The 16,826-nt window shown below is 44.1% G+C and overlaps 1 protein-coding gene across 2 annotated transcripts in view; it reads right to left on the bottom strand.

The window, feature by feature from the left end:
- VAT1L (vesicle amine transport 1 like) overlaps nucleotides 1-13,132 on the bottom strand; it is a 49,106-nt gene extending 35,974 nt beyond the window's left edge. The window contains exons 1-3 of one of the 2 annotated variants that reach the window (XM_021408677.1): nucleotides 12,729-13,132; nucleotides 7,400-7,529; nucleotides 3,269-3,484 (exon numbers count right to left, since the gene is read on the bottom strand). In XM_021408677.1, the coding sequence (XP_021264352.1) occupies nucleotides 3,269-3,484; nucleotides 7,400-7,529; nucleotides 12,729-12,949 (567 nt within the window). In that variant the 5' untranslated portion in view covers nucleotides 12,950-13,132. The remainder of the gene's footprint in view (nucleotides 1-3,268; nucleotides 3,485-7,399; nucleotides 7,530-12,728) is intronic. The other variant, XM_021408678.1, reaches the window with a different exon arrangement.

Raw genomic sequence — 16,826 nt, 5'->3', positions numbered from 1 at the left:
TAATGGTCCACTTAAACAGAAGTGTTAAGTGACAGCGTATGACCCGCTTTGTTCTTGTTAGATCTTAATTTGCAACAGAGGAATGGTAAGAGAATGCTCTGCAAGATATTAATTTCTTATCTATGTCTGATGAGAAATGTGAGCAGGAAGGCCCTTAATATTGCTCCAGCCCACCTCACCTTCCAGGATGACAGCTGACAGTCAGTTTCTCTTAACGTCCCCCATCTCAACAGATAAAAAGAGACAGGAGAACCAAAACACCCACTGCAGCTCCCATTCCAAACATTCACAATCAACAACCCGACCCTAGGAAACAAAAGTAAACACAATCCCTTCTTTCAAATCCCCTTATCTAAGCCCTGCAGCAGGTCTTTCTCATTAGACGAAAGGCTACAATATGCAGTGTTACAAGGAGTCTGCGACTGTCTGCATTTCTCCTCCTGGTTCAGAGAGACAAGATGCTTCCCTCTAACCAGCCATCTTTCCAACCACGAAGATCACACGACGCCCTGACCTTTTAGCTGAGCGGGAGGCAGGGAGCGTTCTCTTTTTTTTCTACGTTATCTTCTGATATCCTTTGAAACTTCCAGAAGTAAGCAAATCACCTTAACTAAAACACCCGGTCAGACACCAAATGATACCATCACATACTAAACATATCCCAGGCACAGATGTGAAAGCAGTTTGGTAGTTTCCTCCCTACCAGAAATATCTATAAACAGAAACAAGGCCACGTAAATAAACGGAGGCAACGCATAAATCGAGGACCCTGACAATTTTCCCTGACTCCGCTTTTTGAAAAAGCTGCAGGATTCTCCTGAAGGGAGCTGGGGCGTCAGAACAAAGAACCTCACAAAGGCTTTCTGAAGCAACAAGGTTTTTTTCTTTTTTTTTTTTTTTTTTTAAATAAACTGCCTGAAGTGGCTAAAATAATGATCATGTATAATGAGAAAAGAAAATTACAAGCTTCTAGTCCCACAGGGAGCCTACTATCTCATTAAAGTATTCTGGAATTTCTGTGGCATTTAAAAACAAACTGGACAGGTTTTCGACTTGCTAAAAATGTTAATGGACTTGGTATCTATTAAAGCAATAATACACACGCACACAAATCTCTTCCCATAGTGACTTCAATGTCAGTTTTCTGTTTTATTAGCAAAGCACTTCATGAAAATAATTTGCTCGGTTGAGGTAGTTATATTTTTCAAAGGATTAACAGACGGAATATACGAGTGGTTCAAGGGGGAATAGGTGGCTTCAGCACATTTCCTCTGAAACCTTGAGCAGAAAATCACACCTGCAGAATGAGATTTTACCTGTAAGACCTACTAAGGAATGGGAAAAGCTTTTCCTTTCTAGTTTTAAGTCACACATGCTCTTCCCACCAAACCCAACAGCCTGCACAAGGCACTCCCCCCTGACACAGCGGCCAGCATCCTGCCCTGCAGGCTAACCAGCACGTCTCCACCTCACCTGCATCCCTCCCCAGATCACACAGACCTACAGCAGTACTGCCCAGTTTGGCTGTTCTTCTTGCATCTCTGCTCTTTCCTCTGGAAGCTGTTTTATTTAACTACTTCACAGGGAACATGTGTATTTTCTTGTTATCCTGGGAGCCAGACAGGACCTTCCCTCCTTTAGCTTCTCTCAGAGGAGGCCCACAAGCAGCACAGCAGAGGACTGTCAGAAAGATGCTTGCTGGGCAACTGCAACGGCAGAAAGGAAGAAAGGAGCACCTTACAGAACAGCCCAGTGGAGAAGAGTTGGACACCAGTGAAGAAGACTGGTGTAGGTTAGCCAAGTGTTAGCAGTGCTTAAGGAAGATGACGAAGAAATAATGGAGATGAGCGAAGCTAAAAAAAAAAAAGGGAGAGAGGGAAAAAAAAAAGAAAAATGTCGCAAGGACACTTTATCCTAATAGAGACAGTCTAGACAGTCTATTCTAATAGTCCATTTTCTCTAAAGTTATGCATACGCACACACTCTTGGGTATTTTGCTAATTCAGTATGCTCAGCCTGGGTCCATATAGAGTCAGCAGGGCTAATGGCCTTACAGGTGAACGCAGAGCCTTAAAGTCCTACCGAACATCCAGTTCCCCTGAATGTGTGGCCTCCAGTTGTTTTAACAGTCCTAAATTCCACATGAAAAGATTTCATGTTATAGAACAATAAAGTCAGCCATAATGCTTTAGCTTGTACTGTGCTGAAACATAATAAGATTATAAATTCCATTCATTTACAGAAGTCGTCCAAGAGGATCATTTACTGCAAGTAGGATTATCGTTAGCTAAAAATACTTTGTGCAGGGAACGGATGAATTTATTCCTTTGATTACAGACTTCATTTACATGAGAACCTGACAGAAGGTCAGGGCACAGAATCAGGGAAAAGGTGTTTGGGGCTGCCTACCAGACACTTCAGTAGACAACAAAATACTAATTTAGCATAAATAAGGCATAACGGTAAAACAGAAGAGGTACTCTAATTTAAAAATGTTGAGATCTGCTCATGTTCTAGGGTCATAAAATCTGTCTTATGGAAGAGGACTGCATAATTTCCAACATAAACATATTTCCTTACAAGTGTCTTAATATTTTGTTCAAGAGGGATTTTTCCAAAGATATTTCAAGCAATTGGTAACACCAAATGCTGGCTTCTCGTATCACTGTGTGCCCTGGTATTCTACCCAATCCATTCAGCCATTGCTTTGCCCATGCAATGCAATGCCTCTTTACTGACGACCCAAAACACAGCACACAGCAGCCATTTCTGGCTCCAATTCTGCATTTGTATGGTATTTTCCTCAGATTTGGCACGATAATGTTTTCCACTGCTTTCAATCTCAACAAAGGAAAGAAGTATACATCACATATGCATGCAGTATCTGCAGGAATATTCCAATAGGGCCATTTACTGCCAGGAGGATTACAGTTACCACAAAGACCTTATGCAGGGAGCTGATTTATTTAATCCCTTCATTACAGCCTTCTTTCACAAAGAACAAGTACAAAGTGCAGAAACTTAGGGATACAAAGTTTGAGGTAGCACTTACTTGTTGACATTTCTGAATACCTTCTAAAGGTTTATGGCGCTTTCTGGGGTAGAGATGATTGTCAGAGCATTTTTACTTCACCAAAAGCTTGCATCACTTTTTGATGTAGTTCCTGCACCACAATCCCTCGCATAGGGAAGACCGATATCAAATCAAACCGCAGCATCTGGCTTATTTCAGTGACTTGATAGGAAAGTAAGTTAAGCTCCAACTTACCACCCCACCTCCTGCAGAGTGAACCAGCACAGACATGCCTTCTCTTAGGTTAGCAACTTCAAAGAGCATCATGTAGGCAGTTACAAAGTTCATGGGAAATGCAGCAGCTTCAGAAAAACTCATGTCATCTGGGATCTTGTAGACAAATTCTGCTGGGGTACATACAACTTCAGCCCATGCATTGTAGTTTACAAAAGCCATGATTCTGTCTCCGATCTACAAATAAGGACAAAAAAACCATTGAGGATACACGTGCAACTTAAACTGCAGAAAGGAACTTCTAAGATCTACAACTCTCTTGTTTAAGCTGTGGATGACAGATAGTAAAGATGATGGTGGTCCACACTGTTGGCAACACAGCAGTTAAGCTGCTCAGCTTTGGGCTTTTACCATTTTCAAACTGCATTTATTTCAAAATTCAAATTTAACAGCAAAAATATCAAAATTAAGGTCATATCTTCATTTTTCCTACACTGCTACTCTGATAGTGATGCAGCATCATTAATACCAGCCATCTTTCTCTAGCAGAGTTCCTAAATAACAAATGAGGCTGCAAACAAGAAAAACAGAAAATTCTGCTTAGATTAAAAAACAACAAAACATTACAGTGAGATGCGTGGTATAAACAATTATATCCAAGATGATTTTTCATTTTCCTTTCTCAGTCTTCACACTAATTTATAGCTACATTTTCTCTCTGTGGATCAAGAAGGGCAAGACTTGTACGCTGCTAGACCGCGCACAACATGAACGGGTTCAGAAACCACTCATAAACAAACACTATCTGTATCTACTCTCTAGTTTTATCAGCTTAAATTACCAACTGTACCACCACAGGTCCCTCACGACTGCCAATTCTACAGCCATGCAACACAGCAGAATTTGATACTGCATCCTCAAATACACCACACCTTGAACACCAGAACCATATCTGTACACTAAGGCACTTCAGAGCCTACAAACTCAATCTGACAGGATCTAAAGAAACAATGAAATATTCTTTTCAAAGGTAACATCTGACCATTCAATTTCTCCAGAAAATATATAGTAGTGAAATGGTACTTCACTATGGAGAAATAAAGATTTTACAATAACATTAGAAACAGTCAGTTGTTCTTAGGAACACTACCTAGGTCCAAGTATACCAGATTCTTACATTTGTGTAATGATCTTCATTCCAGCTTCAGGTTATTAAAATGGAGACAGTGATTCCGCACAGATAGATGAGAATAACAGCACAGCTCTGAGGTGGGTTCAGGGCTACAATCAGGGCTGGAAAGCAACACTTGCATAAAAGGAGAAACTGGTTCATGAAGGCTACCGGGGAAAGCCACAGCAAGCAACATTTGGCCAATACATATTAAAACCTTCACAGGCATGACTCTTACATACTTGCAACAATAGCTTGCCCCAGCAGCTGCTACGCCTCTTTTATCTTGCCTTAGGCTTCTTTGTCACTCTATAACTCACCAGAAAAATAGCATCCTTAACTGGGAGAGCATCCCTTCAATGGAAGCACAGTATAAGCAATGAGGCAGTAACAGCATCAAACTTCAGGACTTGGTATTTTAACTACAACTAATTGAAGCTCTCCTCTAAAATAAGTTTTCCTATCTGCCTCATATTCTCTACCTTACATTCTACCAGTACCCACTAATGCTCTCACAATAATATGGGTTGTTCTTGATCTATTTAAATTACATCAACAGCAAAGGAATAAAGCACAATGTTTGTACCTTGAGACAAACGTTTATAGAACAGGCACGTTTTGGTCACCCAAGTACTTGTCATCGCTTTGGCTTTGGGATATTGTGGGTTTGCTAAATGCTAAGGTGCTGCTGACAGTTCTGAAAGGCTTATATCTTGAATGAAGATGCTGAAACAGAACTGTCATTCCAACTTCACTGAGATGCCTCCTCTGTTTGAAAGTCAGGTTCAAATTAGCAGTGCATCACTGGTAACCTTTCTGTGGCTCCCTTTTGCTGTTAGCAAAGTGTATACAATCTAAAGTCTGTTCAGATTAATTAGTGAATATGTTCATATGTCCTATATCCTTGCAAACAAATGTAACTGACTATCAGAAAGACTGCAAAGGAGAGAGATCCCGCTTGGTGATTCCCAAGGGACTTCTGAATAATAACAAAAATCATATTTTACTATGAACATTATACAGAACCTGTACATCATATCAGACTGGGCCTCAGCTCCTGAGAACTGTCCCCACAACTACAGATCACACCTGTTACATCTGAGCTCAGCAGAAATCAGCTTTTGCTTTTGGCGAGAGGAAGAAGAGACTGTTGCTCTACTACTCCCCAGTAAAAAGGGCTTTCTTTCAGGATAAAGCATGTTCTTACACATCTCTATCAAAATGGATTACCACTCCATGTCAGCATGTCACACAATAATGCAGTCATAGCTAGTGAAGACAATAAAGAGCTGGCAATATCTCAACTGTAAGATGTCCCGAGCACAATACAACTTGAACAGGACTTGAACTGGAAGGGATCTACAAAGGGAAAGAAGGTCAGAAGATATAGGGTGCAATCTTTGCAATTCCTGTAGTCACTGCAAACAGAGGTAACAGCATACGTCAACAAGACAGTGAGCATCTGGCATCCTCCTATTCAGTGTAAAAATACCATAAAGAAGCCAACAGAACATTACTGCATCTTCATCCTGGAACGCTCTCCCGGGGATGAGTTCATACCTGTGTACAGCATTATTTTATGTTTCAGATCTTCTTCAAGATTACTTAAAACACCACCATGGCTATGCAGACTACACGTAAAAAGTAAAATACCATGACTTGTTTACATTTCAGGAAGTACATTCGAGCACAAACATGCTTTATAGTCAGAACAAAGCAATAACCTTCAGAGACCCAGTACATTCATTCTGGTGTAATGTTACTCAGACAAGAACCATATGACGTAGCCTTATGATGCCCTTTAAAAATAGCAGAAACATTTAAACTAAGAGTGCTGATCTAGATCAGAAAACTTCAATTGTCCTTTCATAAAATATTCTTCCATATGGACCATAGCTGTCAGAATACTAGAGCTGAACAACTGAAGCAGAAGAGTTTTTCAAATAGTGAAGTTTCTGTTCAGTTACTGCTCATCACAAAAACATTGAAAGACTGATTTGTTGCAAGGCAGAGACAAGGCAGGAGGGGGAAAATGGAGCAATGTCCTAAGAGCAGCTTATCATTGACACCCTACTGGAAACTAAATTGGCCATCTTTACTCAACACAGACATTCTGAAGCTTTTCTGGAACAGCAAAATTATTACTTTTAAATAAATCTTAGGTAATTGCCTTCGTAAGATCAAGATACAATAAGAATTTAGAAATGCAATTATACTTGATGACATGACAATCAGCAAATAGCTGAGATAAGATTGACATGCATTAACTCAGTTGTTTCCTATTTCAGAATTTTTATATCTAATGTAAGTAACAGTGCGCAAGATTGGAGGGAATAGAGGTGTTTAGTATCAATAATGAAAACAGTAGGTAGAGCACAGCGCTGTTTACACACAATATACTGAAGAGATCGTAACGCCAACGAGTTCTGATAGCTTTATTACACACATTAGCTATTTGTCATTTATCAGCACTCCATCAGGCAATCCGATTCTGATCACTCAAGAAATTAAGTCACATACCCAGAATCAGGGTCCCATTATTATCTGTGCCACATGAATGCACACAGCTGCAAGAAACAATGCTTATCACAGATGGGGCCTTGTTAACTCACGATCAAGAACTGGAACTAAGATCAGCAGCACACGGGATTCAAGAAACTGAACTATAATGACAGCAAATCCGGCCAAGAAGAGTTAAACTCAGCTTCTTTTACTTTCCTAAAGCTCATCGGTTCCTACATAACCATGCTCACAGCACAGGTGACTTTTCAGGAAGGGTCTGAAGAAGACTATAATGGTGGCTTTAGAAACTACGTGAAGAGGTCATTCTCATGCTTGGGAAGCAGAAAGGAAAAACTGCCCTTATAGATCTCAACAGGGTGATGAAGGCTGCTGGCGCCAGCAGAACACAAAGCAAGCAATAACATTCTCAGCGAAAAGGTGTTTATTTAGTCTTTCCCTGAAATTAAAGAAAATATTACCTCAAATCCTTTCACGCTATCTCCAAGAGCTTCTACGATTCCAGAGCATTCAAAGCCAGGAACAAGAGGCGTCTTAGGGGGGTTGTCAATATTTCCCTGTCGCACCATCAAGTCAATAAAATTCAAACCACTGTAAAACACAGGAAAAAAAAAAAACAGAAACAAAATCAGAGCTATTAACGTACATCAGCAAGGGGGGAAAACCAAAGGGGAGAACTTGACCTGAGGGATGATAAAGCCAGAAATCTTCAGGGAAACATTAAAAAGCCTGGGCTCCACAGCACAGGAGTGACCCAGCAGACATTTCCACCCTTCACACGTGGGGCAGGCTGACTTACAGCTGTGCTGCACAGGCCATGGGCAAGAGCACATGTGCAAGGCAACCGCATCCATCCTTAAGCAGCGCCCCAAAGCTTACTGATTGCTTAGGAGTCACGTGTAGAAATTCACAAGGGCCGTTTACAATTTGTAACAGGGAAACATTAAGATTTCCATGAACGCATCACTAGTTGGCAAATAAAACCAGTTCTATTTAAGAAACAAATAAAAGAACCCTCAGATACTGTAGATGTTTCGGTCCAAAAGGAACCTGATGGAACTGTCCTAAATTCAGAAGCGACTCCAGGAATGAATCTGGCATTCATCTCAGGGAGGAGTCCAAACTTTGATGAGAACTTGTTAAGTTTCAGATAGGCCACTGTTTTAACACTCTTCCTCCTGAACCACTTTGACAAAGGTTACTGAGGTCTTCGGAATCTTCAGGGCTGCTGCTCAGGAAGTTTACAGCTCTCCCCTGTAGCCTGAGCTTTGTAAAAATTCGGCAAAGCAAAGGTGCTTCCTTTCTGTATGCCATCCAGTTTTATTTACTAAAATGTGTCCTAGGCAGACTCCAAAACAAAACAAACAAAAAAGCCAACAACAAGGTCCCACGTCTATCCACTATGTGTATGTACTGATTCCTGGAACAAATGCCATACATACAGCTAAAACTTCTAACACTTATGAGAACACGCTAACAGTGTGCTTCAGCATTAATCCATCCTTGCAAAACACAGCCCTGTGTTTACTGTTAGCTGGAATTGCTGCATACTAACTCCCCCAAGTCTACGATGCTATGCACTCATGCGTATGATACCAGCAACTGCTTTGATACGTAAAATTACTGATGTGTACAAGTATTTAGGAGATGGAACTTTAGTCAGACACTAATCAAGACACACACAGACTGAAGAGACCCAACCAGCAAAAAGACAGAAGAGACACACAGCACAAACATGAAGACAAGACAGCATTCATGAGATGTAGGTCAGTGGGGAGAGGGGGGGAAAAAAAAAAAAAAAAGAAAAATTTCACGAAATGTAGAGATTTGTAACAGAGGTACACAGTTTAAAAACAACCTGAGCCCATAGCCTTTACCTCCAAAAGCTGAATTACTGATTATTTTTGCAAAATATGGCTCTAACAACCTAGCTTGACCAACTCAGAAGGAAAATTAAAAAATAAAAACTACAAACAAACACCACGTGCACATACACAAAGCTCACTATATTACCATATGGAAGGCTAGGAGGGTTTTGGCACAATTAGGTTGGGAGCTTTGACATTATTTTGGAAAGGCCATTTCTTATCCAGTAGCCAAGGCCAGCCCCTGTGGTACCGCTGAGAAGCTGATACACAAAACATAAACTCTGAACAACAAAGTGCCTGTAAAGCAGTCAGCATCTACTAACTGCTTCAAGTTGCTTTCAACTTGTTTCTTCTTCATTCACCTCACCCTTCGTCTCCTGTAGGCCCACACATTTTCATGTCCCTGTTACTCTCATTTATGTATTTGCTTTCATTCCTCTGCACCCTCTCTTATAGTGATAAACGAGTTGTTTTATTTCCCTAGCCAGATTTGAACAAGTCTTATCAACGACAACAAAGCTGAAAGCACAACTAGGTTGTACAATAATAATTTGCTGATTTTACTATTTTTACTCATATGGAGGGCCTAAAAATGAGCAGCTAGTTTAGTAACTATCTCCAGGGCATTCAACCTTGTCAAATCCTTCACTGAGATTCAACCCAGAGCAGACACAGAAAAAGGGGAATGTGGCTGCAAAGAACATCACAACAAAATGTCAGAGATTCTAGAGAATAAACACCATTTATCTCCTGTATCGGCACAAACCAGCATAGCCTCTTCTGGCATGCAGTGCAAGAAAGTGACTGCTGAACTTTCAGTATGTGCATACGCAGAGGGGAAAGAGTAAATTCTAAGAGATCCAGTGAGGAAAAGTGCACAACTTCCTGCAGTCACGTGCTGTACGCCCTAAATCAAAAGCAGTGTGCACATGGGGATAGGGAAGCATATAAATCACCAGCATCAGTACACTGACACAGAGGCTCTGCAAGGAGTTCTCTGCAAAACAGCAGGGATAGTGATGTGAACTGCACAGCCTGACTGAAGCGCCCATCTCCGAAGCCACAGTTTATCAAAATTGAATTATATTTGAATCTGACTTTCTAAGTCTGCAATGCTTTGCCTTAATCGCTTTGAGGCTCTTGAATATTCATTTCTGTTATTGAGGTTTAACTTTGCTGCATTCTTTTTTAAAACTATGGAGACTCCTCTGGGTACAATATTCTACTCCCTCATCTTCTTTCATCATCAGATCAGCAATGGTCACCTTGGTTCTCTCTGCTCTGATCCATGCACCACAGGACGCCCAGCACTCCCACTACAAAACATCAGACCTTGCAGACCAGCGTCAGCACTCTGGTTTGGACAGGAGTTGCTTTTGATCCTTCTTATTTCACTGTAAGATTCCACTGATATTAAATACTGAAGTCATTCAAATACAACAGAGCAAAGAAGAGTATTGAGTTCTATGTTCTTAAAAGTCTCCTTTTACGCCAGCAAGTAAACTGCCTGAATATCACATGCTTTCCATCCAGAAACAGCCGCAGTACATGAACAAGACTCCTTTTACAAAGGAAATTTTTATTTTTCTTTGCTCTCAATTTTTCTTAAGTGCTGCTATCTCAAAATCACCAGGTCAGAGGAGTCATTTCTGCTTCATTCCTCATGACGCACATGTATAACGGCACAAGGAAGAAATAATTATAACAGAGCAAAGAAAAATAAGAGGAGGTAATTGCAGGACACCGCTCTTTACTCACACATCCTATCTGAAGTATCTGTCTGGGTTTGCTCCAGCTATTTGTCTCATCTATCACGCAACACGTACACTAATATTTTGTAGGCTGCAAATTGCAGTAAAAACAAATATAGCAATTTTGACTGCTCTGTCATTATCAACCAAAAATTATTTCAGGAGACATGCAGAAGCTGTGACTCAGCTTGGACATCGATGGCTGTTCCATCCATTAGTCACAGAATGAGGCTAACACATGACTCATCACAACCGAGACATTTTCAATTGGATCACTGATATGCCAGGCCTTCAAGAGGATCAGTCAACATGCTAACAGCAACGCATCCTCCATCACCTCTAGTTATACTGCCATCCTATAAAATACACGTACACACATAATTTAACTCGACTTAGTATCTATATTATTTATCATGCATACACACACAGTCTTAAAATAAAGATTGATTTTCTCCCCAGGTTAACTCTACAATGAAAGCCAACTGCAAATGTGTTCCACTAAACATTATTTGGCAACGATATGACCTAGAGGAAGCTCATCTTTGACATGCTCAGCACTGTGTGCATTAACAGGTGGATGCCACAACTGGGCATAGCCAACAGACGCTTCTGTCGCTCAGTCTCCCAGACTAGACCACAAGCCCATCATCACCCTCACCGATCTCCTGTATTTACAATCAAGATCAGCCAACTGATTTTGCCTTGTTTGGAAGCAAACTTTGGTGACCTGAATACATGTCAGCCCTACAGCCATGCCCAGACGAGCAGACCACGCAGCCAATGGACTCCTCCGGCATGAATGGAAGCTGGGAAAGCATGCAGAGCTGTGTGGGCTGGCAGTAACAACGAAGGAGCTGAGCAGATCCGCTGATGCCGTGAACAGCAATCACGCAACTCACACAGCTCTCTGACAATAATACTACGCTGGGAACCAACTGCAGCAGAGCAGACTATCTCTATTCATTAAAAAAAAAAAATTCCCTTCCAGGAAGCTTGCTATTTGAGATCTATCGCTTTGATGGAAATGGAGCTCATACAGACAGTGAAGATAGGTGTAAACTCCTCAAGCATACAAAGGAATATGTCCACACGTGCTTAGAATATGTAAGCTTTTGCAGGATAACTTTTGTTAATAGCTTAAAAGTATCACTGAGAAAACAACAGAACCTGTTCCTCAGTGGAATAACAGCACTGCTTGACAGCAGGACGAGCCATCCAAGAACTAAATGGGCTATCATTACTTCTATTTACCTAGCCTGGAACTTCCTGCATCTCTCATCACGGCTAGTAAGAGTCAAAAAATTAAACAACACAGAAGTCATAGTTATTACTCCCTGTTCGGGTCTATGGATCTCACTTCTTGTGGGTGATACCCTGGGGTCACTGGGGCAGAATTCCTCCGCACAACCTTTACGATCCCCCAGGTGCCAGAGCCTCCCAGGCTGTGACACCCCTTAACCCACCGGGGCGCTCCAGATCCAGGGCACATCGCCCACACCCAGCGCGCTGCCCTGTGGCTCAGCCTTCCCCTCGGTGTTTGCGTTCTGGAAGCATCATGCTGCTGAACTCAAGAGGACAACGGGCGGCCAACCTGTGCCTTGGCTTACATCAGTCGGGTCTCTTAGACCTCAAGTTGTGCAGGAATGCCCTCACGTTATCTCCTGTCACTTGAAAAAAAAAAATCTATTTTCATAAAGGAACATGTGCACCGAGAACTAGCTCTCTAGGAAGCACAATCTGCTGCAATTGTCTGGGGAAAACAGAAAAGCCGTCTAGGAAAGCTGGTTGCGGGACGCCGGCAGCTCGCTAAGCGGGCAGGGACCGAGCACCGCAGCGACGGGACGGCGCTCCGCGACACACGCGCACCGACAGCTCTCAGCAAAACAAAACCCTGAACGCAGCCGGCCGCTGTTTTGCCCCGTATCTCGCTGAAGGCGCCGCGAAAATCATCGATTTTTGTCTCGGCGCCGCTCCCGACAGCACGCACCCGCTCCTCCGCTCGGCGCCCGCCCCGCGCGCAGCCCCGCTCCCCCGCCTGACCCCGGGCGCGGGCGGCGGATCGCGGGGAGCCACAAGTGGGGAAGTTCCCCCGCCAGGGGACCCGCCGGCCCCGGCCCCACCCGGCGCGCAGCCCCGCGCTCCCCCGCCCCGGCCAAGAGGCGATACTGGACCAGGCTTTCACGCGGATTTTCAGCTCCCCTTCCTGCGGCTCCGGCATGGCTTTCTTGGACACGCGGAGCTTGTTGAGCCCCCCGAAGGCGGACAGCACCACGGCTCTCATCTCCTTGGTGTCCGCCGCCCGCAGGCTGCCGCCCTCGGCGGCCTCCTTGCCGCCCTCCTTCTCGATCATCTGCTCCGTCTCCTCCGCTCGCTGCGCTCCCTCCTTGGCCATGGCGGGGCTGCGCTGCGGCTCCCGCCGGCTGCGGCTGTGCGAGGCGCGGTGCCGCCGTGTGGAATGGCCGCGGGCACGGCGCGGGTCCGCCCGCCGCCGCAATGCACCGACTAGCTGCGCAGCGCCATCCGCCTCCACGCGGCGGGAGGGGGCCCCGCGACGCCCCGCGGCCGGAGGAGCGGCACGGAGCGGAGCGGAGCGGCGGCCCCGGCTCGGCGTCGCACCTGGCGGCCGGGCGGGGCGGGCGCGCCCGGAGGCGGCGCAGCGGCGGGGAAGGCCGCGGGGTCTTCTCCTCACGGGCTGGCAGCGGTGCCGGCAGCCGCAGGTAGGAGCCCGCAGCCGCGGCCCCACCTCAGCGCCGGCATCCCCGCGCCCAGCTCCTCACGAGGCGCGGCCGAAAAGTTCCCCCCGGGACGTGCGTTTCCCGACAGCTGCGTGTGCAGCGCAGAACGGGGAGCCCGACCGTAAGCTCGTGCCCTCTGAGGCGCACCCAAGCGCTGTGCCACATGTGCGCGTTGATTTAAGGGGAAGCTGCTGGAATCGGCCCTCTCGTGCCCCCCGCCTTCTTCTGCCTTCCTGGCCTGAAGGCCTAAGGTCAACGGGATGGGGCTGGCCTCACTGGGACACCTGGGGATGGACACCCTGCTCCCTCCTCACCTCTTCCTCACCCAGGGCATAATGCTCAGTTCTCTAATTGAGGTGCCTGGCACCTGAACTCAAGCCTGTCCCTCCTCTCAGGGATTGTATACCACCTCCTCCCCAGGGCTGCCCTCACGTTGCTGAAGAGCCAGGCAGGTGAAGGCATTCTTCACCAATTCCCCATCCTTCAGCAGCTCTTGGGGCCAGCTGAGTGGGTGCTGTCAGCACTGGAAACAGCATCCAGGTGGACAGGTGCCTCACGGTTGACACAAGCACTTGTAAGCAAGCAACTTGAGTTTGAAGTGGTTGTGATGAATATTTAATGGAATCATTGAACCACTTGAGTTGGAAGGGACCCTTAAAGACCATCTGGTCCAACTCCCCTGCAATGAACAGGGACACCCACAGCTTCATCAGGTGCCCAGAGCCCGATCCAACCCAATCTTGAATGTCTCTAGGGATGGGGCTTCCACCACGACTCTGGGCAACCTGTGCCAGTGCCTTATGACCCTTATTGTAAAAAAATTCCTCATATCCAGTCTAAATCTCCCCTCTTTTACTTTGAAACCATTTCTCCTTGTCCTGTCACAGCAGACCCTGCTAGAGTCTGTCCCCTTCTTGCTTACAGCCCCTTCAGGTACCAAAACGTCACTCTCAGGTCTCCCTGGAGCCTTCTGTTCTCAAATTCCATGCAGTATGCAGTGTATGTAGAGAACATCCCTATTCTCGGGGTATGGATGGAGTGCTCCTGCCTGCCCCCTGCAACGACAGTTCTGTTTGAGAAACGTCAGGGCCCTTCTGACTTGTGATAGGGATTGTCTCTTTGCACTGTGGGTTTGTTGCAAATCAGAGGTGATCAATATTCCTAATTTTCACAATGCACTTATTTCATCTTGGGTTATGTATTTGGGTTGTATCTGGGGTAAGCAGAAAAACTTGGAAAGTCCTTAGTTACAAATGCAATGAGTAACGGGGTAAAACATTTTCATTCACATTAGTGAATAGTGTGAGATACAGGAGAAACAGATTTTTCGTATTTTTTGTATTTAGTATGTAATACTTTGGGATTTTCTGCCTAGTCTTTAGCAAGTTTGCAGGTATCATATTCTTTAAAGCCTATTTCTGAGAATTTTTCATCTAAGCCTGCTATAAATGAAGCAGAAAACAAATATGTCTCAGGAGCGAAGGAGACGGAATGCTAGCCACAGGGGAGCTTTGCTGCCTTCATTACCTCAAGAAGTTCAAACAGATTGGATGAAAAGTGAAGTCTGATGCCTTAAATGTCTTTTACATTGTCCTTAAGACATCTTTTGGGCAAGGATTCAAAACCTGCTCATTAACGCAATCGAGAATTTTCTCTGACGTATGAGAATGATGCCATCCCCTTTGCTCTGAGCAGCGTGTGGAGGCATCTCGCTACTTTAAAGGTCAGGAAGCATTTTTTTCTTCCCTTGCTTCCCTGGTAATGGCATGAATATTCCCCTCCCTGATTGCTCTATGCAGCTAATTTGGTGCTGTAAAAAAGAATACAAAGTTCTAACACTTTAGATCTGGCCATTTGAATGCACGACCAGGCGGGCAGCAGTTGAATAAAGAATATCGTGCATTTGATTCTTGATGATTCACTCAGCTGGCATCTTATTACAGTTCTAGCTCAGATGGTGAAGTGCAGTGGGAAAGTAAGATGGGTAGAGCGTGTCAGCCGAGTGGCATCCCAGGTGATCCAAGGCCGTGGGGCAGCACACCGACATCTCTCTGCGGGTCTGAAACATCCCCAAGTGAATTTGGACGCTGAGATGGCATTTATTTTGGAGTGGTTTGCCTGCTACTGTAGTCCTACTGTACGCTGATTACTTGGGAGTTTTTTGACTGACCCTGACTAATGATTTAAAGCTGTCTCTCTTCCTCTTTGGCCTTGGACTGTAATTTATCCTGAGTGATTTAACCCTATCCTGTTAGCCAGTCAGTATGCCTGAGGATGGATGGCTATTCCACAGCCATAACGTCTTGCTCAGGACAGAAGCAGGACTTGCCCTCATCAGCTGTGGCAACTGAGGGAACATAGAACTCATATGTTTGCAGCAATGCTGATCAAAAGGCAATTAAGACTTCTTTGGTCACCATCTTTACATGCTGGTCAAGTGCTGCCATTCTTCGCAATACTGACTTTTAAAATGGTGTTTAGGAAACATGGGAAAATGGAACAGCACACTTGTGGAGGAATGCTGGCAGTTACTGTCAGTATTTCTCATTGATTCCAATCCTGTATTTTCAGAACATAATCATCTATTCAGCAAAAGATCCCAGGTGTGACTGTATCAGGGACAAACTTGTCTTCACTACAGACACTGCTCTGAGGGCTCATGCCTGGATTTCATGGAGGGGAGCAGCCCTTCAGGAGAAATCTAATTGCAGGTCTACCATACTTTTGGAGTAAGATAGGTAAAGAAATGTTTGTTACTGGAAACACAGACTGCATGGAAATCAATCAAAAACTGCTGTAGCTCAGTGCAAGGTTTGGCTTTGTTAAGGCCCTGAATAATGGCTTATCGCTTTGCTCAGAGGAAGTAACATATAGATAGCAGAACCAGACCCCCAGAATGGATAATACTGTAGCTTCCATCTCAGTCGTTTTCTCTGAGACATAATCAAATTACATTTTCTTTCAAATTATAAAGGATTAAAAACGTTTTTAAGATGAGTGATGCATTTTCTTATAAAAACAGTAAAACAGTGGGGCTTTTTTGTCTTGTAATGCAAAAATTGTGCAGTCTTTATGTTGTGTTCTAAAATATTGCTTTCTTTACAATCTTCTGTTAAAAAAATCTGTTTAGTGCAGGGATAAAAAACAAATCCTCAGGACTCTCTTCACTTTTCCATCTTATTCAACATCTCCTTACAGCTTCGTGCGCTGTAAAGCATCCATCTTACTTGACAGAAGATGCATTTCATGTTTTATGTTTTGAGAGCATGTTCCGAATACCAATTTCAGCTACTGTTATAACCTGTAGTCCACAACATCTCTTATCAATAGCAGAATGGCTTTATTGACTTTTTTCCCTGTATCCATGCACTGACTGTATTAACAAAGATGTTTGCAGAGGAACCTCTAAGAATATAGCGTGCTAGATTTATTTCTTTGTCTGCTTTTTGCAGCCAAGGGAGAGCTCTGTTTCCTAATGTTTATTCACATTGAGATAACTATTTTATTTTATATTGGCCAGGGGCTTTTTCTTGC

Source organism: Numida meleagris, chromosome 10 (genome assembly GCF_002078875.1).
Source record: "Numida meleagris isolate 19003 breed g44 Domestic line chromosome 10, NumMel1.0, whole genome shotgun sequence".
Taxonomy (NCBI): Eukaryota; Metazoa; Chordata; class Aves; order Galliformes; family Numididae; genus Numida; species Numida meleagris.
Note: the sequence above shows the minus strand (reverse complement) of the source record. Positions and strands in the feature narration are given on the sequence as shown.